The following is a 21,979-nucleotide window of genomic DNA, read 5'->3' as shown; positions in this document are numbered from 1 at the left end:
CCGCGTTGTGCTAACGCTTCCGCTTTTGGTCTACGAGGGTACGTGGACAACACTCTCCCCTCTCGTTGCTATGCATCACCATGATCTCGCGTGTGCGTATGAATTTTTTTGAAATTACTACGTTACCCAACAGTGGGCTGGGTAGCCTTATGTGCAGCACACTTTGGATCTATATATAGCTGTGGGTAGTTACTCAACAAAAATATAGGTTGTGGGTTTTTCTCATATTTGTAGCTTTTGGGAATTTGCTCCAAAAAAACTTTTGTGAAGTCCCTAAACAAACTTGTGTGAACTTTAAAGCTTTAATTATCTTGTTAACACTAACCAAAGGTCACTCCCAGCCTCCCACTTCTCTTATAGTTTTTTTTGTACATTTGGTTTCTCAAAAAGTTTTATCTCTTGAACCATGCGTCCAAATCAATAATTGTTTTCTCTGTTGTGTTTTTCAATCGAGATATTTGAAATTAAATATCCTGTGTTAATAGGTTTGGATGAACTTTTTCTGAATAAAAACCAGAAAATAAAAAATAAAAAATAAAAACATAAAAAAGGAAACTCAAAAAGGTACAAAGCACAATTGTGGTTTTCCTTTTTTGGGGAAGCACGGTTATGTCTTTTACTTTTCGGGTTGTGCTTGTGAAAAAAGATCTGTCAAGAGATACGTCAAGAGAGGAGATGCCACTTGATGTCCTGAGATTTTTCTTTAGTTTTCAAGGCTCATGCCATGTGCTTATTATGCTGAAATGTACTTTAGTATTTGTTTGTTAACTTGTACTCCCTCTATAAAGAAAGTATAAGATCTTCTAGATCACTAGTATAATGATTCAGAAGATCTTATATTTCACTGCAAAATATATATCTTTATAGAGGGAGTACAAGCTATGCATGTTTACATTATCTAAAAGTCTCAGATCAGTACAAGAGCCCGCATGTTTGCATGAGCGGGCAACATATTTCTAAGAAGCAACATCAGTAGCGTCCGCATTGCATCAGCAGCTAGTATGAAAGAGCTGGCATGAACCAACCTGAGCTAGCATGTACGACAATCAATGTCCCTGGAGTAAAGTCCACGGAACCACCACATTCATGTCACGAAATGTAAAAGACCACCACTTTACAAAATGTTGCAGAGTGCATCACACCGAAAATTTGACAGTGGCAAAAAATACTCATGGTAGATGTTAAGAGTTTGGATGATGTCACTAATCGACCGGGCTCACCCGTCAGGCTGAGTTGGCAAAAAAAAAAGCCACGTAGGCAAATTGGACTTAGCATCATCATGAGAAACAAATTGAAGATAATTGAACTATGTAGGTCAGAAGTTACTAATCTTACTAAGCATAGAGTTTCTAGCTAGAAAATAAATAATGTTTTTATGTTTTTCTCAAGTAACAGGCAGTAGGTGACTTTGATTTTCATCATGTTACAGCCAAATCCTGTTGTATCTAATGTAAGAAGATGGTGAAAGTGTGTTCAATTAAGTAGTACTCCCTCCATCCATATTATGGGTGGAGAGAGTAATATATATACAAGAAAGAATGCATGCCAGAAGACTTGCCTACAGTGGACTATAGTACGTTAAGCATTTGTTTGCAAGATGTAACATAATAATCCAAGGCAGCTATATGATAAGGGGAAAGTCATGTGTGTACTTTTTGTGTACCAATATATAAGTGTACATGTTTCAGACTGTAAAACATGATCATTGAAAAAATTGTTATTAAGCATTGCTTGTTGGAGATGACAAATCAAAAAGATTATGTCACATTATTAGAGCTGAGTGGCTTGGGGGTGTATGCTGCACTGGTGCGGGGGGGGGGGGGGGGGGGGGGTAAATAGAGGTTGAAAGGTGTGAGCTGTTTTGTAGCAAAATTAAGTACTTTGTGTTTTTAGTGAGGGTGGCGGTGGTAGATAGTGTTACTTCTATCCTATTCTAGTATATCTAAGCTTAATAACATTAGATTGCATTCTTTGTTGATTTTGTGCGATGGAACTTCTTGATGACATGTTTGTTGTGTTGAGGTCCGTATGCTTCATGAGACAAGATGATTGATTTTAAAATAGAAAACATTCATGTGCAATCATTCATTGGTAATGTAGTGAACAAGAAAGACTTGATTGTGCTCTAGTAATGGTGCCAACCCTAAAAAAAATTGTTCCCTCGCAACGAACGGGCATTTAGCTAGTTATACAAACAATTACATAGCTCTTCAAAGGACGGCAAGCTCCATTCGTTCAGATTGAAATCTCAAGTCGCTGAATAAATCGTATGTATTTCTTACCAAAAGTAAAGTATGTGCAAATCCAAATTCTTATCCGTATAATCATTAAACATCTGCACTAACCGACACTTCCATAACAAACAAATGCAATCAGGTCTGCTCGAAGTGTCTGATACAGAAGAAGCACAAATAGGCATCAGATTTGGAACAAAAATACATCGTCTTTTAATGCATAACAAATAGCTAAGTACACATTATCCATTGCATTGTAGTTGCTGCCCATATCAAACATAATTCAGGGAACAAAACTGATCTCTGTAGTTGCTTCTTGACATACACATATTTAGACAGAAAAATGAACTGCTATATATATCAGCTCATCAAGAGTGGACAAATTTAATTGCATAATATAACACCTAGAGGCATGCAACCTGGTTGTTGATCCGCCCACATGAGTGACTCCAATCAGAGGAATGATGGCGACCTATAGGCGAGCTCGGTGCAGCGGCAGGACGAGCTGGCACTGGGATTAGGGCCAATCTTCACTGGATCCACGGGATGTGTATCCTCGCACGAGACACCTAGGCTAAGTGTCGAGCACCTTGCATGCGGTGGCGGTGGTTTCCTATGGTCGAGCTCGAGGCAGTTGCCGGGTGAGCTCAACTTGGGATTTGGGCGATTTCCACCCAATCAGGCAGCTTGGCACCCTCGTCACAGAGGGCATAAAAAACAAGTGTCTCGTGCATAGGTCGGGCGGCTTGCTCGGGACGAAATTTGGATGGGGCAAGCTAGGAGCGGAGGCGCAGAAGAACGAGGGCGTTGTAGGCGGCGTCGAGATGTGGGTGGCGGTTAGATGGAGGGGGAGGGGGGCATTGGCGTTCGGGTGACAGGCGGAGGGGCCGGTGGCGGGGAAGGTTCTAGGTGTCATAGGCCTAGAGGAATTGAGTGGCTTGAGTTTGAAAGATATGGGGTTGGACCAGAAAGAATAAGGAGTTTCGTGAAATTTTGGGTGAATTGATGGACGTGTTTTGCAAAATTGTCATGCCTTGCCTTTACATGCATTAGATGAAAATTCGATAGTCTGAAATTATAAATGATAAACACATCATAGTCGCCGACTAAGGGCTCCTTTGATTCAAAGGAATTTTTTAGAACTTTTGGAGGATTGAATCCTTAGGATTTTTTTTTATATCGGCCCTTTGATTTATACATTGGATTTCATAGGAATTTATTCTATAGAATTTTTTGTACTACATTTCATAGAAAATCTAACATTCACTCTAATCTCTTTTTTACAATCCTTTTGTTTTTCATGTGACATCAAACACTCTTTGCTAATCCTATAAAATTCAAGTGACATACCACTGCAATCCTATACTTTTTCTATTTCTATATTTTTAAAATCCTACAAATCAAAGAGGCCTAAGAATTTATTGGAGTAGAGACATCGAGATATAACGAGGAGCTAATCTGTCAAGTCATCCTTCCAGAACAGTCGAATGCGTACGTGGCGCCACCGACACGTTCAGGACCGCGGCGCGTGCACACGTCCCGGCTATCCGTACGCCAACGCCGACCACTTGCGCGTCCCGATTCACCACGCATGCACACGTACGCCTCTGCAGTGGCCACCTGGCCTGCCACATCCCGTTACAACCCGGCCTGCCGCTACGGTATAAATATCCACTAGGCATCACACCACAAGTCCACAACCCACGAGCTGTCTGTCATCCAAAGCCCAAAGCTACAGACAACACTTCAACTCGCAGTCTGGTTCAGGAAAGAGCAGTAGTAAGATGGAGTTCCAAGGGCAGCACGACAACCCCGCCAACCGCGTCGACGAGTACGGCAACCCGTTCCCGCTCGGCGGCGTCGGAGGAGCGCACGCCGCTCCCGGCACCGGCGGGCAGTTCCAGGCCCGCAGGGAGGAGCACAAGACCGGTGGGATACTGCATCGGTCCGGCAGCTCCAGCTCCAGCTCGGTATGATTCTCTGTCGACACACATGTCTACACATTCTTGTGCTTCAGTATGTTTAGATGTTCATTTCCATGGCTCTGTGCGTGTACACTGTGCAGTCTTCGGAGGACGACGGCATGGGCGGGAGGAAGAAGAAGGGAATGAAGGAGAAGATCAAGGAGAAGCTCCCCGGCGGCCACAAGGACAACCAGCAGCACATGGCGACGGGGACAGGGACTGGAGGAGCCTACGGGCCGGGAACTGGAACTGGTGCAGCCTACGGGCAGCAAGGCCACACAGGAATGGCCGGCGCCGGCACTGGCACCGGCGAGAAGAAGGGAATCATGGACAAGATCAAGGAGAAGCTGTCGGGACAGCACTGAGCCGCCGGCTCCGGCTGGCTGCTTCCTCTGCATAGCTACGTGTCAAAGCCTTCCAGTTCCACGTGATCTTTGTTCAATAATAAGATGAAGCTGAACGAAAAGTTGTCTCTTATCGCATCCGTGTCAGGGACACTTCTCTGCATAAAGCGTGCGTTGTGTTTGTTATGTTTGTGTGCTGCGTCTTCATGTTGAAAAAAAATTAGTGTACGACTATCCCTAAAAAAAAATCCCTCAAAAAAAAAATAGTGTACGACTAAACTTGTTTCTCTCTAAAGGAAATCAGGCCCTCCTTTCTGTTCAAGGAAAACCATGCCATTTTTATCATTTGTGAGGACGTTCGTTCTAAAATGAAGATTTTTCTTTTGCGAATCATTCTAAAATGAAGACCGCCTTGGAAAGAAGGACCTTAACACTTTTTTTTGTGAACAAATTCTTACGTTACTCCACAAGCTAAGTTTATAGTCAAGTTCAAAATTTTCTAAAGCGTCGCGGGCTGATCCAAGCCAAACAACAATGCGTCGTTCGGATCTCTCAAAATTTGCCATAAAATGACTAGATATATTTGCTATGGCGAATATGAGTAATAAAAATTTGTCATAAAATGACTAGATTTATTTGCTACGTCGAATATAAGTAATACAAGAATCCCGTTTGCTTCTTTTGATATCCTAAAAAACGTACTTTGATTTGTTGCCTTCTCTACTCTTGATCACTTTGATTTATTGCCTTCTCTACTCTTGATCATCATCATGACTATTTCGATTTGTTGCCTTCTCTAGTACTCCCTCTATTTTAAAATAGATGAATCAACTTTATACTAATCTTAATATAAAGTTAATACAAAGTTGTTTCATCTATTTAGAAACCGAGGGAGTATTTTTTATCATCATAACTGTCAGTCGCTTTATCATCATGACTGATGACTGTCAATCGCTTTCAAAATCCAATGGCAGGGAACACCACTGCAGTGTAAGAGATATACTTCCTAAATGGCTAGAAGGTCAGAGTCTAAGCCAGCCATCATTACAAAAACAGAATTGCCTGCACGCACTGATATAATTGCCTCCTCATGGTCTCTGAGAACCGTGCATGCTCCTGCTTCATTGCTTAGGAAAGAACCATCAAACATTGCATTTTTTTTCGGCCGTACACAGGGCGCGACCACATCACATCAGGTTGCAGCTTTGTTTTGTGTACTAGCAAAAATGCCCGTACGTGCAACGGGAGAAAAAAAACTCTCTCTAACCCAATAAAGCCATGGTTCATATTTCAATTAAGGTGCATCACCACAGATCACCCAGGGCTGATGCTTGGATTATATCCAAGGCCCATCTCATGCCATGATTTATCAAGGGGCTTAGTATTGCCAAAGAATGCCATCAGCCCTGATGGTACAACAGATGTTGGATCACGGAATCCCCCATCCTCATTCTGCCATGAGAATATTGAGGCATTCCTATAAGTATGTGATCTGTAAAATTTCCCTATCAACTAATAATATGAGAAAAAAGCAATATGTAAAATGCAACCAAATCAATAAGACATATGATTAAATGACATGAAAGAGGTTACTGGAACCATGTGCTCTTGTGAAGTGAATTCTTCAAATCTTTCTTTAATAATAAAGCAAATAGTGTTTCTGGTCGTCCGTCAGAAAAATTGCCCCCAAAGTTCGCACTAATTACCCACTATGCCACCGGTAAGTGAGAAAAAACGGTTCGCTGCGGTTGCATCCGCCTCGCGTCTGGTTCATATAGGATGCCACACTCTAATATAAAACAAGCATATGTCCTACCTGGGTGGTTGGAGCTTGTGTCCTCCATTCTGTAGACCCGGGGTTTGAATCCAGCAACAACCCCTTCTTTTTTTTTTCTTCCTTTCCTTTTTGGCTGCACAACGTGACCGTTCTTCCTTTCCTTTTTGGCTGCTCGACCCAACATGCTTTTTCTCTTTGTTCAATTTCTTTTTTCAAATTCAAATATTTTAAAAATAGTGGTATCTCTCAAATCCTAACTTCAAATCTAACATGTTTTATATGAAAATTTCTCAGAAAAATGTGTAGATTTTAAATATGCTATTATCTTCCAGGTTAATCATTTTTAAAATTATGTTTAGGATGCATCATTGTTTGATGCTCACGAAAGTTATTACAGATGAAATATAATATTCCAAATGTTAGTCACCATAAAAATGATTCCATTTCCATCTCAAAAAAATGATTCCATTTAAAAAATATTCTAACAAATTAGGAAAAAAAATCCTTCTCAAATTAAATATATATTCATGTTTTTCTGAACAACAAAAATAAAAATGATTGAAAAACTCTTTCATCGAAGAGCTGAAATGGGTCATGACAAACATGTCTACGATACGTCCAAATTCCATAGTCCAAAAAGAAATACTTAATGTAGCTTTATTTCTGACGTTTGAAAAAAATGAATTAAATAAGTGTTACATAATTACATTGAAGATTGTGATATGTTTTTTTGTCCCGTTGCAACGCACGGGCCCTTTTGCAATAGTATTTTATTTTTGGAGACTCATTCATGTTTAATTTATTGACAGAAACCAAACCCGTTTAAAAATTGCATCACTCGTAAATGCAATAGTTAGATGGCAGGACCGAGAAGTCGCCGCGTCTTGGATTCACCAGCGTCTGTGTGCACCGCGCCTTCTCATTTTATTCCAACGAATGGAGTGATTTTGTGTGCACTCAGCCTGCTGAACAACATAACCACCAGATAGTTTAATTATTGCTCATTTTCATAGCTGAAAATTTGTCATATTCCCAACCCCACTCTGTTTCGAACAAGTCTCTCTCTCTCCCTATCCAGTCACTTTTATTTTCTAACTAATTTTCATTTTATCTGCCTTAAATTAGTGTGAAAAGCCCAGCAAATTCATTCAATCTCCAATCCTCCCTGACCTGGATCAAGCCCAAGGCGAGAACTTTCCTCTCGCCTCTCGGCATCAATGCAATTAGATTTCATTGCTGCATGCCTATGGCTCAAACCCAAGAATAGCCATGCATCCAAAATGAAGAATAACCATGAAATCAACAATGCAACACACTCATCAGCAAATTCATTTAGAAGGACTGGTTCCATGCCCTTCATTCAGAATTCGCAAACACCAAGATTCAGATCAGGGTTCATAAGGTTCACAGCTTCAGATAGACATCACTTAGCTAGCAAAGTAGTAGAAACTAACAACAGAAGAAAAAGCAAACTAAATTGATGGATGGACGATCATGGCTGGTTATCAATTTTCCTTATGCTATAGCATCCAACCCATGAGTGGCGTTAACATCCTAATATATGTGATATACTGAACCGTGAAGAAATTATAAATGTATGATCAATGAGGATGACTTGCATAATGTGTGGCAAGAAAGGTTTTGTGCTACGGAGAGAGGTGGAACTGCATCATGGACCTGCAATTGAAAAGCACGTTGTATCAAGTAACAACTCTTAACCAAAACTGGAAATAAATACATTATAAATACAATCTGTACCAGGCCTCGCAATGTCATAATCATCGTTTAAACAGCACACACATTGTCTGTACAAAAAAGAGCTAGAACAAAAATTAATATCTGAAACAAAAGTCAAAACCAGAACCTTTGTATGGAAGGCAATGAATAATTTATAAAGCAAGATCTAGCAGGCAATCTAGCTATACACGTACAGAGTTTAACATCAAGTGGTTCAGTTAGGAAGATCTAGCCAGCAATCTAGTCCCTGCACGTGAACTGGGAAGAAGATAAAAACGAAAAAGAAGGAGTGTCAATCTTTACATGAACATATCAACCAACCTCAGATCCCGGCCAGCCCCAGCAAGCCTTCGCCGGGAACGCACACGGGCCCCGCCGCTCGGTCCCCAGCCCGCACGGCCGCGCAGGAACTCCCGCACCGGCGGCAGCCCCGAGGGGCCTCCAAGCCGATGCGCGATCCACGGAGGAGGGGCTGGCCCCGAGGAGCGGGGACCCGGCGAGTCCGTCCGCCGGTCAGGAGCTGGGCGACGCCCTTCATTATGGCCGCCGTTTGGGGAGGGAAACGATCATCGGCCACGGTGAGCGGGACGGGCGCGGCGGCGGGATTCGGACAGAGGAGCATGGATACGGGGGACGTCGGCGCAGGCGCGGCGGCGGCGGGCGGCGCACGGTGGGGCGGGCAGGAGGTGGCGGCGGGATGGATGTCGAGATGGGATCGAGGAGGCAAGGTCGTGCGGGACTGCGGGTGGCTGCGCTATTCTTTTTTATTTTGTCTCCTTCCTACTGGTTCGGGGATGACTTATGACGAGGATTGCGGGTTAATTTCTCAGAAACGCGGGGACTTTTTCGCAAAACTGCCACGACGGACGACGCTGGTTTATTAGTAGGTAAAGATTGAATCAATATGTGGAAAGCATAACGTGGTAGCTGCTTTTCCTTTAACCGGATCATAATTTGGGTCTGTGTTAATGCAGTATAGTGTATCCAGATAGCTGCATAAAATCCTCTTTGACACGTCAACTGGAGGAGCTGGTTTTGCATGCACAATCTCATGGTCTTCTTTTGAACAAACAACTAAACTAAGGGCAAGTCCAACCAGCGTGCATCAAAACAGAACATCAAATGACACGACAACGAATAAGGGGGCGGCAATCCAACCTGATACATCAAATATGCATCACTATTTATTTTCTTATATCCAAAGCACTCAAAATAATTATCAATAAATATCATCTTAGTCCAGAATCATGTTGTGCAAACAATAATAAATCAAATACAAATATTACAACTCAAACATGACTTTTTTAATAAATAATTTAAATTTAAATTCAACTTATTAAGACATATTTTGAAGTTACGCTCTCGACTCGAAGCGCCCGCGAATGTCCACGAATGCTCAAACAGATCATAGTCAAACGGAATGCTGAATGTTCACAAATGCTCAAACAGATCATAGTCAAACGGAATGCTGAATGTCCACGAATGCTCAAATAGATCATTCTGAAATCAAATGTTATTTTCGGGGTTGCATTTGGATACAATTTTCAAACATCCACGGGTTCCACTATAAAATCCGGATAGGATCACCATGTGCTCAGATTCCGACCATGGTGAACTCCGTCACCCTCATCCTCCACAATTATGTGGTGCATGATCACACAATTTGCCATCACCTCCTACAACGTCTCTGCATCCCACAGTTTTGCAGGTTCTCGAACAACCGTAAAAACGTGCTTGAAGCACTCCAAATGCCCTCTCGACATCCTTTCAACAGGAGTGTCGCCCGATGAGTGATGGAGGTCTGACAATGCATGGGTGGCTGAGTGGGTATTACAGCGGCAATGCCAGTCTCGGACTACACGGATACAGAGCAAAGGGGAGGAAAAGGAGTGAGAAAATTCGGGCTATAGGTGAGGTTTTCGGGTGGGCTACGGATGTCGAAGGCCTACACGACGGAGGTTTGAACGCCCACAAACCTCCGTCGGCTTTGCTTTCAGTTTGTGGTATTTCGGATGTCCAGACCTCATCGCAGACGTTTTGTGAATGGCATTGGATGGCCATAAGTGTCCAGACCGTGTTGTTCAAATGTTTCCGGACATTTTGATGCATGACGTTGAAGTTGTCCTAGAGACTTGCTTGCCTCCTGTATTTTTAATTTGTCTAGTACAATTGCTGCAAGCTTGATATCTTGTGCTTATGCTTAGCTTGTGCAATAAATAAAGGCATTTCCAACCTGGATCACCAAAATTCCTCGCCAAATATTCTTGGACACGTCTTGCAGTGCTTTAAATAAGGGCATTTCTAACCTGGATCACCAAACATCTACCACCAAATGTCCACAAGCATGTTCGGACGTGTCCATGGACATCTCGTGCGCGGGTCGTCCAACCGTGGTCACGAAATGTTTGCCCATTTCAAACGCATCGAACATAAATACATGCCAACACAGACAAAATTTAAGCAAATAGATTGTAATAAATGCTAACACATATGAAATTTAACAAGTTTGACATAATTCAACTAAACTAATCTAATAAACTAACTAGCGGACGGTGACCTTGTGGGCATGGTCTCAGAGGCCACCAGTACCTCCATCGTCATTCGCACCGCCATCTGAGCCATTTTCATCGTTGTGTCCGTAGTGGAAGGCCCACCAAATGTGTTTTGGGCCTCTTGTGAGAATCATTAGCATAGAAGTTGGGCTTTTGTGGCACCAACTCAAAAGGTTGCATTTTCTGACACGAGTCCTTCAAAAGTTGTGATTATGGGGAATTTACTCTAAAATTTAAGCATACAAAACAATAGCTTTATGACATATTACTTCTATTCTAACATTGTCAGAATGGTTACTGTTGGAATTATGTGTCCTGCAACTATATTCAAATTGCTTGGAATTGTTAATATTCGGAATACCTCATTATGGAATTGTACATGTATTTATACATGGAATTGATTTACATGTTTACACTACTAGGGAAAAGCCTAGCAGCAGCGCGGATTTTTGGCCTACCAGTAGCGCGGGCACTGGCGCTACTAATAGGGCGCTACAGCTAACTCATAGCAGCAGCGCGTGCGCGCCCGTGCTACTGCTATACAAGTGTAGCAGCAGCGTGCTGCTTGGAAGCTCGCTACTGCTAATAGCTCTAGCGCTCTTTGGACGAACGCGCTACTGCTATTGTCACGCTGCTGCTAACTTTTCTTCACTCGCTACTGCTAATTTTAGTAGCTTTTTTTCCTGCATATTTGTTTTGTATTTGAACAGGCTTTATACACAAATCTTTAGCACATACAAATGTCATCATCATACACATACAAATCGCTGCGAGACCACAAATGTAATCATAGAATATACATACAAATAGTCTCATCATAATTATCATCCAACACAAAGCGGTATATCGTCATCATCTCAAAAATAGCGATACATGCAAGTCTCGAGTACTTGCAACTACAACGTCATCCATCTAAACAATGATATACGCGAGAAGTGCTATCACTATGAGTGATAGTGGAACTATGCAATACATGAGGCGGCGATCATGAGTCCTATCTCGCGCTCGCCTGAACCTCAAGTAACTAGCTTGTGCTTCTTGTCTGCTTTTGAAGCCTTTATGGCTGGCACCCGAGACCCCCTGCACTTACGACTGACACTCATGCCACTCGTCATACACTCCCGGAACCTTCCCTTCGTACACGACATAGCACTTCGCCATCAAGAAACTAGGTACCTATTAGAGATGCATCTTCATCAAGAGGATGTACAATCATATGCAACAAAATATACTAGAGCAACACGAAAAAGAAAGGGTTAGCAACTAGATGCAACATACAATACGCAAACTAATTAAGTAGAGGTACGCAGGTCATCGTAGGCAAACTAACAAAGTAGCGTTACACAAGTTCGGCAAGGACCGTGGACATCACAAAGTTTCATCGCTACAGAAAGTATACAAGTTCAACCGACACATATCATCATCATCAGCATCGTAAATCACTAGAAGTTCCATCCTTCCGTATCATCGAGGATGGACCCTAGCTTCTTGAACGGCGTGAGGTCTAGACGTTGCATGCCTATGCGAGTTCGGACGTCAACTCGCGATATAGGGCCGTGGTGGAAGATCCCCTTCTCACCGACGACTTCTTTCATGATGATCGTCGCAATGTCCCTTTGGATGCGAAAGAAGTCATCTCTAAGTTTATAATCTGCTTCTCCATGAGATTCTAGCCACTTGTGGATATGATCATCATTTCTGCTTGTCATGCGAAGCTTTTGGTGATCCGTGCTGAACTCAATCATGAGATTGACGATGTAGAATCCATCCTTCTTGCTTGGTTTTGGGACATGGATGCAGGAGAAGTTAGTTTTATGCGCGAAACCCATCTTCTTGTTCCTTTGTTTCTTGATCTGCACGTGGCCACCTCTAATGCTGAAGCCTTGGAGAGAATCATCTAGAATATTCATTATGTGGGTGTAGTCCTTTTTCTCGTAGTCTCTGGAAGGGTCGAAATACACGGCGTGGGAGACTCGCGGGTAAAGAACGATAAGGACGACGTGCCCGTTGCTGCGCGGAAAAGACACCTCAAATTATTCTCCATATGAGCGAGAAGGAATGATTGAAATGTACGAAAGGGTTGTCCGGAACTGACTTACTTTGGATGATAAGGCAGGAGGACAATTTCCTGGTCCTTATTCTGTACCATGAAGTTTTGGAGGTAGTCCCTAGAGTTTCACGCTCAAGGTCGCCGAGACTCAAGAAAGACTCGTGCATGTAGTATGGATCCACCAAAGAGATTTGCGAGACTTCTTCTCTCTTCATGAGGGAGCTCATATGTAGCGCAAAAAGGCGGACAATTGTAAAATCGAGCCGCCTTGTCAGAAACATCTCAAAGATATGGTCAAACCGCAGGAAGAACACCTCCGCGGGCCGTGTGTCGACGTAGCACTTCCCCTCAGGCACATGAGCCGCGTATGTCAGATATCCTGGATCCTTTGAGACTAGTAGGCTTTTCTCAGTCGACAACACATGGTCGTGCAGTCTCCTGAGATCCCCTGATAGTGCCTCCAGCGGTTTCGGCGATAGCATCGGCTCGCCCATGAGATGGAACATGGCCGCACCTTTCACGGGTACACGCTCTTCAGAATCCATCGTCTGGCTGCTATGTGCTCTGGCTTGTTTGGAGGCAGCTATCTTCCCCGATCTCTTCCTCTCCTTTTTCTTGGGCACACCTTCCAGACCCTTCCTTAACCCCTGCCCCAGTGTTCCCGGGCTAAGTACTGTACGACCCTCGCGCCCGGCTAGTTGAGCCTGTGTTGAGGCGACATCTTCAGGCGTGTCCTGTGAGGATTTCATGAAGAGAGACTTTTTGCAATCCCTGCTACGACCTTCCTGCCCAGGCATATCATCCATATCCTCATTAGCATACTGATAGCCCGATTCGTCATATGGTTGACTCATCATATCTATGTCACAGTCATACGTGTTTGTATTGAGGAAACCCATAGGGTCGACCTCCGTCTCATCATCCATTCTCTGTTCTACAGGACAAATTACATCAGCCAGCACTATTGCACCCCCTTCATCATGTCGTCCGCCGCTCTCAACCGGCACTACATGAGCTGGTAATTGCGTAGGCGGGGTGGTGGTCTCCGCACATGCTTGTTGATGTGTGGTTATTGGTGTGCTCTCGGCCGGCTCCAGACGAATAAGATTCTTCGGCCATAGCAGCACCCAACCCTTGCAGTTTCCGATCCACGGCGGGGTCTCGTCGTCCTCTCTCACAGGATGTACTGGAGGAGGCAAATGCTCGTGCCCCGATTTCACACTGGATAAGCTAACACTGAAGTGCCCAGTGGGGATCGGCTGGTTGTGGAATGTGGGTTGCAAGGGGTCCATTATCATCCCCTTTCCCACGTCCACCTTCTGGCCTTTGATCAAGTAGAGTATGGTGCACGGGGTTTCTTTGGCCTGCAACACATATGTCTGTGGCGTAAAACATCTGAAAGGCAAAGAAAATGGAATATTATATATATATATATATGTTGGTGCGACATGTAATTACCGTGACGGCGTCGAGCTCAACCAAAGACGAAGGCCCACCTAGCGCGCCAGAGACTGAGGACGGGCTGCTATGAACGGGAGCGGTTGCGAGAGGAGGCCCAGTTGCGTGAGCAAGTGATGGTGCGATGGTGTTGTTGTTCATGGAGTTGCTCCCGACGAAACTGGGCAATGAGAAATCATGTACCGTCTTGTCTGGATTTTCCTTCGTCCAGTTGATGATAGTTGGAACCAAGTTAGTAGCGAAATCATTTCTGCAGGCAGTTACAGCTGCATTGACTGCTTGCAGTAGCAACTCATTTTTCTCCTCGGCTGTTTTTTCGCGTCCTCAGCTGCTTTTTTCTCGACCGCAAGCTTCACCTTCGCGTCGATGTCCGCCTGACTAAACTTCTTTTTCTGTTTCTTGGCCTCCGGGCCCTCGTTGTAAAACACCTTCCACGTGGCGCCGTCTACAGCGCCGTGCACACAACCATATTGCGGCCGCTGGCCCAAAGGGAGTCCCTTAAGTTCGTTCAAGACCCGGTTGAGAGGGGTGTTCCACTTGGGCCTCATTGGAGAAGTAGGGCTTTTGGCTGCAAGCTGGTGTTGCTTCTCCTGCAGAAGGAGCGTGAAGCATTTAGGAATGTGTAGTCGACTAGATATGGAGCTAAATGTAAGGTGGTAAAAGAGTAATTACCAGTAGTCTAATCAATTTCCTCGTGATCTTGTCCGTGTAAAAAACCTTCTTTTCCTTGTCCCACTTGTAACAAGCCCTAATGAAGTCACGCTCCAAGGGGTTGGTGAACTTCGCGAAGGGGTCTGGGATACCCGCGGCTTCACGTTCCACGTCCTCCTTATCCCATATATGCCTTTTACCGAGGTAGCCACGGCTTCCGAGGCGATGCTTCCCCGTGTTCCTTTGCTGAAGGCTCTTAAATTTCGCAGCCTTAACATTGGCTGCCTCGGTAGCGCAAGTGTCCTTGAACTTTTCGAACTCCTCTTCCGTAAGTGTTGGATTTTCCTCCAGAATCTTGGACAGGGGTTCCTCAGCCTCAATAGCTCGTTTCACCCTCCCTTTCCAGGAGGCCAAATCATTGCTGAACATGCCCATGGCGTGATTGTTAATCTTTTTCCATCTTCGGATCATCCCACGGTTGTTCTATGTTATCATCCCGGTCGGGGAACTTGAATCTCTTGTGCTACTTCCTCAGGAGCAACTGCGTCAAATGTTCTTCACTCCTTAAGTCATTGTCGTTGATGCTCGCGCATTCCCGTAGGATGCATCCTACTTGGTTCCCATAGCACTTGCGAGGTTCTTCCGGCTCTAATGGCTCAAACTTGCCAGGTGCCATCTGAAGGAAATATGCCCTAGAGGCAATAATAAAGTTATTATTTATTTCCTTATATCATGATAAATTTTTATTATTCATGCTAGAATTGTATTAACCGGAAACATAATACATGTGTGAATATATAGACAAACAAAGTGTCACTAGTATGCCTCTACTTGACTAGCTCGTTAATCAAAGATGGTTATGTTTCCTAACCATGAACAATGAGTTGTTATTTGATTAACGGGATCACATCATTAAGTGAATGATCTGATTGACATGACCCATTCCATTAGCTTAGCACCCGATCGTTTAGTATGTTGCTATTGCTTTCTTCATGACTTATACATGTTCCTATGACTATGAGATTATGCAACTCCCGTTTGCCAGAGGAACACTTTGTGTGCTACCAAACGTCACAACGTAACTGGGTGATTATAAAGGAGCTCTACAGGTGTCTCCAAAGGTACATGTTGGGTTGGCGTATTTCGAGATTAGGATTTGTCACTCCGATTGTCGGAGAGGTATCTCTGGGCCCTCTCGGTAATGCACATCACTTAAGCCTTGCAAGCATTGCAACTAATGAGTTAGTTGCGGGATGATGTATTACAGAACGAGTAAAGAGACTTGCCGGTAACGAGATTGAACTAGGTATTGGAATACCGACGATCGAATCTCGGGCAAGTAACATACCGATGACAAAGGGAACAACATATGTTGTTATGCGGTCTGACCGATAAAGATCTTCGTAGAATATGTAGGAGCCAATATGGGCATCCAGGTTCCGCTATTGGTTATTGACCGAAGACATGTCTCGGTCATGTCTACATTGTTATCGAACCCGTAGGGTCCGCACGCTTAAGGTTACGATGATAGTTATATTATGAGTTTATGCATTTTGATGTACCGAAGGTTGTTCGGAGTCCCGGATGTGATCACGGACGTGACGAGGAGTCTCGAAATGGTCGAGACATAAAGATTGATATATTGGAAGCCTATGGTTGGATATCGGAAGTGTTCCGGGTGAAAATCGGGATTTTACCGGAGTACCGGGAGGTTACCGGAACCCCCCGGGAGCTATATGGGCCTTAATGGGCCTTAGTGGAAAAGAGAAGGAGCAGCCCATAGTGGGCCACGCGCCTGTCCCCTCCCTTGGTCCGAATTGGACAAGGAGAGGGGGCCGGCCCCCCTCTCTCTTTTACCCCCTCCGCGAGTCCTATTCCAACTAGGATTGGGGGGGGGCATCCTACTCCCAGAGGGAGTAGGACTCTCCTGGCGCGCCCTATGTGGCCGTCCAGCCTCCCCCCTTTGGTCCTTTATATACTGAGGCAGGGGCACCCCAGAGACACACAAGTTGATCCACGTGATCTTATTCTTAGCCGTGTGCGGCGCCCCCAGCCACCATAGTCCTCGAAAATATTGTAGCGGTGCTTAGGCGAAGCCCTGCGGCAGTAGTACATCAAGATCGTCACCACGCCGTCATGCTGACGGAACTCTTCCCCGACACTTTGCTGGATCGGAGTCCGGGGATCGTCATCGAGCTAAACGTGTGCTAGAACTCGGAGGTGTCATAGTTTCGGTGCTTGATCGGTCGGGCCGTGAAGACGTACGACTACATCAACCAAACGCTTCCGTTGTCGATCTACCAAGGGTACGTAGATCACACTCTCCCCTTGTTGCTGTGCATCACCATGATCTTGCATGTGCGTAGGAATTTTTTTGAAATTACTACGTTCCCCATCAGTGGCATCCGAGCCTAGGTTTTATATGTTGATGTTATATGCACGAGTAGAACACAAGTGAGTTGTGGGCGATATAAGTCATACTGCTTACCAGCATGTCATACTTTGGTTCGGCGGTATTGTTGGATGAAGCGGCCCGGACCGACATTACGCGTACGCTTACGCGAGACCGGTTCTCCCGACGTTGCACAGAGGTGGCTTGCGGGTGACAGTTTCTCCAACTTTAGTTGAATCGAGTGTGGCTACGCCCGGTCCTTGCGAAGGTTAAAACAGCACCAACTTGACAAACTATCGTTGTGGTTTTGATGCGTAGGTAAGATTAGTTCTTGCTTAAGCCCGTAGCAGCCACGTAAAACTTGCAACAACAAAGTAGAGGACGTCTAACTTGTTTTTGCAGGGCATGTTGTGATGTGATATGGTCAAGACATGATGCTGATTTTTATTGTATGAGATGATCATGTTTTGTAACCGAGTTATCGGCAACTGGCAGGAGCCATATGGTTGTCGTTTTATTGTATGCAATGCAATCGCGATGTAATGCTTTACTTTATCACTAAGCGGTAGCGATAGTCGTGGAAGCACAAGCTTGGCGAGACGACAACGATGCTACGATGGAGATCAAGGTGTCGCGCCGGTGACGATGGTGATCACGACGGTGCTTCGGAGATGGAGATCACAAGCACAAGATGATGATGGCCATATCATATCACTTATATTGATTACATATGATGTTTATCTTTTATGCATCTTATCTTGCTTTGATTGACGGTAGCATTATAAGATGATCTCTCACTAATTATCAAGAAGTGTTCTCCCTGAGTATGCACCATTGCGAAAGTTCTTCGTGCTGAGACACCACGTGATGATCGGGTGTGATAGGCTCTACGTTCAAATACAATGGGTGCAAAACAGTTGCACACGCAGAATACTCAGGTTATACTTGACGAGCCAAGCATATACAGATATGGCCTCGGAACATGGAGACCGAAAGGTCGAGCGTGAATCATATAGTAGATATGATCAACATAGTGATGTTCACCAATGAAACTACCCCATCTCACGTGATGATCGGACATGGTTTAGTTGATTTGGATCACGTAATCACTTAGAGGATTAGAGGGATGTCTATCTAAGTGGGAGTTCTTTAAGTAAAATTAACCGAACTTAAATTTATCATGAAACTTAGTACCTGATAAGTATCTTGCTTGTTTATGCTTGTTTGTAGATAGATGGCTCGTGTTGTTGTTCCGTTGAATTTTAATGCGTTCCTTGAGAAAGCAAAGTTGAAAGATGATGGTAGCAATTACACGGACTGGGTCCATAACTTGAGGATTATCCTCATTGCTGCACAGAAGAATTACGTCCTGGAAGCACCGCTGGGTGCCAGGCTTGCTGCTGGAGCAACGCCGGATGTTATGAACATCTGGCAGAGCAAAGCTGATGACTACTCAATAGTTCAGTGTGCCATGCTTTACGGCTTAGAATCGGGACTTCAACGACGTTTTGAACGTCATGGAGCATATGAGATGTTCCAGGAGTTGAAGTTAATATTTCAAGCAAATGCCCGGATTGAGAGATATGAAGTCTCCAATAAGTTCTATAGCTGTAAGATGGAGGAGAACAGTTCTGTTAGTGAGCATATACTCAAAATGTCTGGGTATAATAATCACTTGATTTAATTGGGAGTTAATCTTCCAGATGATTGCGTCATTGACAGAATTCTCCAATCACTGCCACCAAGCTACAAGAGCTTCGTGATGAACTATAATATGCAAGGGATGAATAAGACTATTCCCGAGCTCTTCGTGATGCTGAAAGCTGCAGAGGTAGAAATCAAGAAGGAGCATCAAGTGTTGATGGTCAACAAGACCACTAGTTTCAAGAAAAAGGGCAAAGGGACGAAGAAGGGAAACTTCAAAAAGAACGGCAAGCAAGTTGCTACTCAAGAGAAGAAACCCAAACCTGGACCTAAGCCTGAAACTGAGTGCTTCTACTGCAAGCAGACTGGTCACTGGAAGCGGAACTGCCCCAAGTATTTGGCGGGTAAGAAGGATGGCAAGGTGAACAAAGGTATATGTGATATACATGTTATTGATGTGTACCTTACTAATGCTTGCAGTAGCACCTGGGTATTTGATACTGGTTCTATTGCTAATATTTGCAACTCGAAACAGGGACTACGGATTAAGCGAAGATTGGCTAAGGACGAGGTGACGATGCGCGTGGGAAACGGTTCCAAAGTCGATGTGATCGCAGTCGGCACGCTACCTCTACATCTACCTTCGGGATTAATTATAGACCTAAATAATTGTTATTTGGTGCCAGCGTTAAGCATGAACATTATATCTGGATCTTGTTTGATGCAAGACGGTTATTCATTTAAATCAGAGAATAATGGTTGTTCTATTTATATGAGTAATATCTTTTATGGTCATGCACCCTTGAAGAGTGGTCTATTCTCATTGAATCTCGATAGTAGTAACACACATATTCATATTGTTGAAGCCAAAAGATGCAGAGTTGATAATGATAGTGCAACTTATTTGTGGCACTGCCGTTTAGGTCATATCGGTGTAAAGCGCATGAAGAAACTCCATACTGATGGACTTTTGGAACCACTTGATTATGAATCACTTGGTACTTGCGAATTGTGCCTCATGGGCAAGATGACCAAAACACCGTTCTCTGGTACTATGGAGAGAGCAACAAATTTGTTGGAAATCATACATACAGATGTATGTGGTCCGATGAATATTGAGGCTCGTGGCGGATATCGTTATTTTCTCACCTTCACAGATGACTTAAGCAGATATGGGTATATCTACTTAATGAAACATAAGTCTGAAACGTTTGAAAAGTTCAAAGAATTTCAGAGTCAAGTTGAAAATCATCGTGACAAGAAAATAAAGTTTCTATGATCTGATCGTGGAGGAGAATATTTGAGTTATGAGTTTGGTGTACATTTGAAAATTTGTGGAATAGTTTCGCGTAATGGTGTGTCCGAACGTCGTAATCGTACTTTACTAGATATGGTGCGATCTATGATGTCTCTTACTGATTTACCGCTATCGTTTTGGGGATACGCTCTAGAGACGGCCGCATTCACGTTAAATAGGGCACCATCAAAATCCGTTGAGACGACGCCTTATGAACTGTGGTTTGGCAAGAAACCAAAGTTGTCGTTTCTGAAAGTTTGGGGATGCGATGCTTATGTGAAAAAGCTTCAACCTGATAAGCTCGAACCCAAATCGGAGAAATGTGTCTTCATAGGATATCCAAAGGAGACTATTGGATACACCTTCTATCACAGATCCGAAGGCAAGACTTTTGTTGCTAAATTCGGAAACTTTTTAGAGAAGGAGTTTCTCTCGAAAGAAGTGAGTGGGAGGAAAGTAGAACTTGACGAGGTAACTGTACCTACTCCCTTATTGGAAAGTAGTGCATCACAGAAAACTGTTTCTGTGACACCTACACCAGTGAGTGAGGAAGCTAATGATGATGATCATGAAACTTCAGAACAAGATACTACGGAACCTCGTAGATCAACCAGAGTAAGATCCGCGCCAGAGTGGTACGGTAATCCTGTTCTGCAAGTCATGCTACTAGATCATGATGAACCTACGAACTATGAAGAAGCGATGGTGAGCCCAGATTCCGCAAAGTGGCTTGAAGCCATGAAATCTGAGATGGGATCCATGTATGAGAACAAAGTATGGACTTTGGTTGACTTGCCCGATGATCGGCAAGCAATTGAGAATAAATGGATCTTCAAGAAGAAGACTGACGCTGACGGTAATATTACTGTCTACAAAGCTCAACTTGTCGCAAAAGGTTTTCGGCAAGTTCAAGGGATTGACTACGATGAGACCTTCTCACTCGTAGCGATGCTTAAGTCTGTCCGAATCATGTTAGCAATTGCCGCATTTTATGATTATGAAATTTGGCAGATGGATGTCAAAACTGCATTCCTGAATGGATTTCTGAAAGAAGAGTTGTATATGATGCAACCAGAAGGTTTTGTCGATCCAAAGGGAGCTAACAAAGTGTGCAAGCTCCGGCGATCCATTTATGGACTGGTGCAAGCCTCTCGGAGTTGGAATAAACGCTTTGATAGTGTGATCAAAGCATTTGGTTTTATACAGACTTTTGGAGAAGCCTGTATTTACAAGAAAGTGAGTGGGAGCTCTATAGCATTTCTGATATTATATGTAGATGACATATTACTAATTGGGAATGATATAGAATTTCTGGATAGCATAAAGGGATACTTGAATACGAGTTTTTCAATGAAAGACCTCGGTGAAGCTGCTTACATATTAGGCATTAAGATCTATAGAGATAGATCAAGACGCTTAATTGGACTTTCACAAAGCACATACCTTGACAAAGTTTTAAAGAAGTTCAAAATGGATCAAGCAAAGAAAGGGTTCTTGCCTATGTTACAAGGTGTGAAGTTGAGTAAGACTCAATGCCCGACCACTGCAGAAGATAGAGAGAATATGAAAGATGTTCCCTATGCTTCAGCCATAGGCTCTATCATGTATGCAATGCTGTGTACCAGACCTGATGTGTGCCTTGCTATAAGTCTAGCAGGGAGGTACCAAACTAATCCAGGAGTGGATCACTGGACAGCGGTCAAGAACATCCTGAAGTACCTGAAAAGGACCAAGGATATGTTTCTCGTATATGGAGGTGACAAAGAGCTCATCGTAAAAGGTTACGTTGATGCAAGCTTTGACACTGATCCGGACGATTCTAAATTGCAAACCGGATACGTGTTTACATTAAACAGTGGAGCTGTCAGTTGGTGCAGTT

General features: G+C 43.7%; 1 protein-coding gene and 1 long non-coding RNA gene across 2 annotated transcripts; one reads left to right on the top strand and one right to left on the bottom strand.

Moving 5' to 3' along the window:
* Positions 1 to 3,926: 3,926 nt before the first annotated feature.
* On the top strand, positions 3,927 to 4,675 carry LOC125529319 (dehydrin Rab15-like). The gene is made up of 2 exons (XM_048693732.2): positions 3,927 to 4,204; positions 4,300 to 4,675. The coding sequence occupies exons 1-2, from the start codon at positions 4,019 to 4,021 to the stop codon at positions 4,561 to 4,563; spliced, it is 450 nt and encodes a 149-aa protein (XP_048549689.2). The 5' UTR covers positions 3,927 to 4,018; the 3' UTR covers positions 4,564 to 4,675.
* Positions 4,676 to 7,638: 2,963 nt separating this feature from the next.
* On the bottom strand, positions 7,639 to 8,827 carry LOC147973133 (uncharacterized). Its single transcript, XR_015602781.1, has 2 exons — positions 8,078 to 8,827; positions 7,639 to 7,996 (listed from the first exon to the last, which is right to left on the bottom strand). It is a non-coding gene; the product is annotated as an uncharacterized LOC147973133 (long non-coding RNA).
* Positions 8,828 to 21,979: the final 13,152 nt, after the last annotated feature.

The sequence above is a fragment of the Triticum urartu genome, chromosome 5A, assembly GCF_056163025.1.
Source record: "Triticum urartu cultivar PI428250 chromosome 5A, HENAU_Tu73, whole genome shotgun sequence".
NCBI classification, from domain to species: Eukaryota; Viridiplantae; Streptophyta; class Magnoliopsida; order Poales; family Poaceae; genus Triticum; species Triticum urartu.
This window is presented reverse-complemented; position numbering and strand designations above follow the sequence as displayed.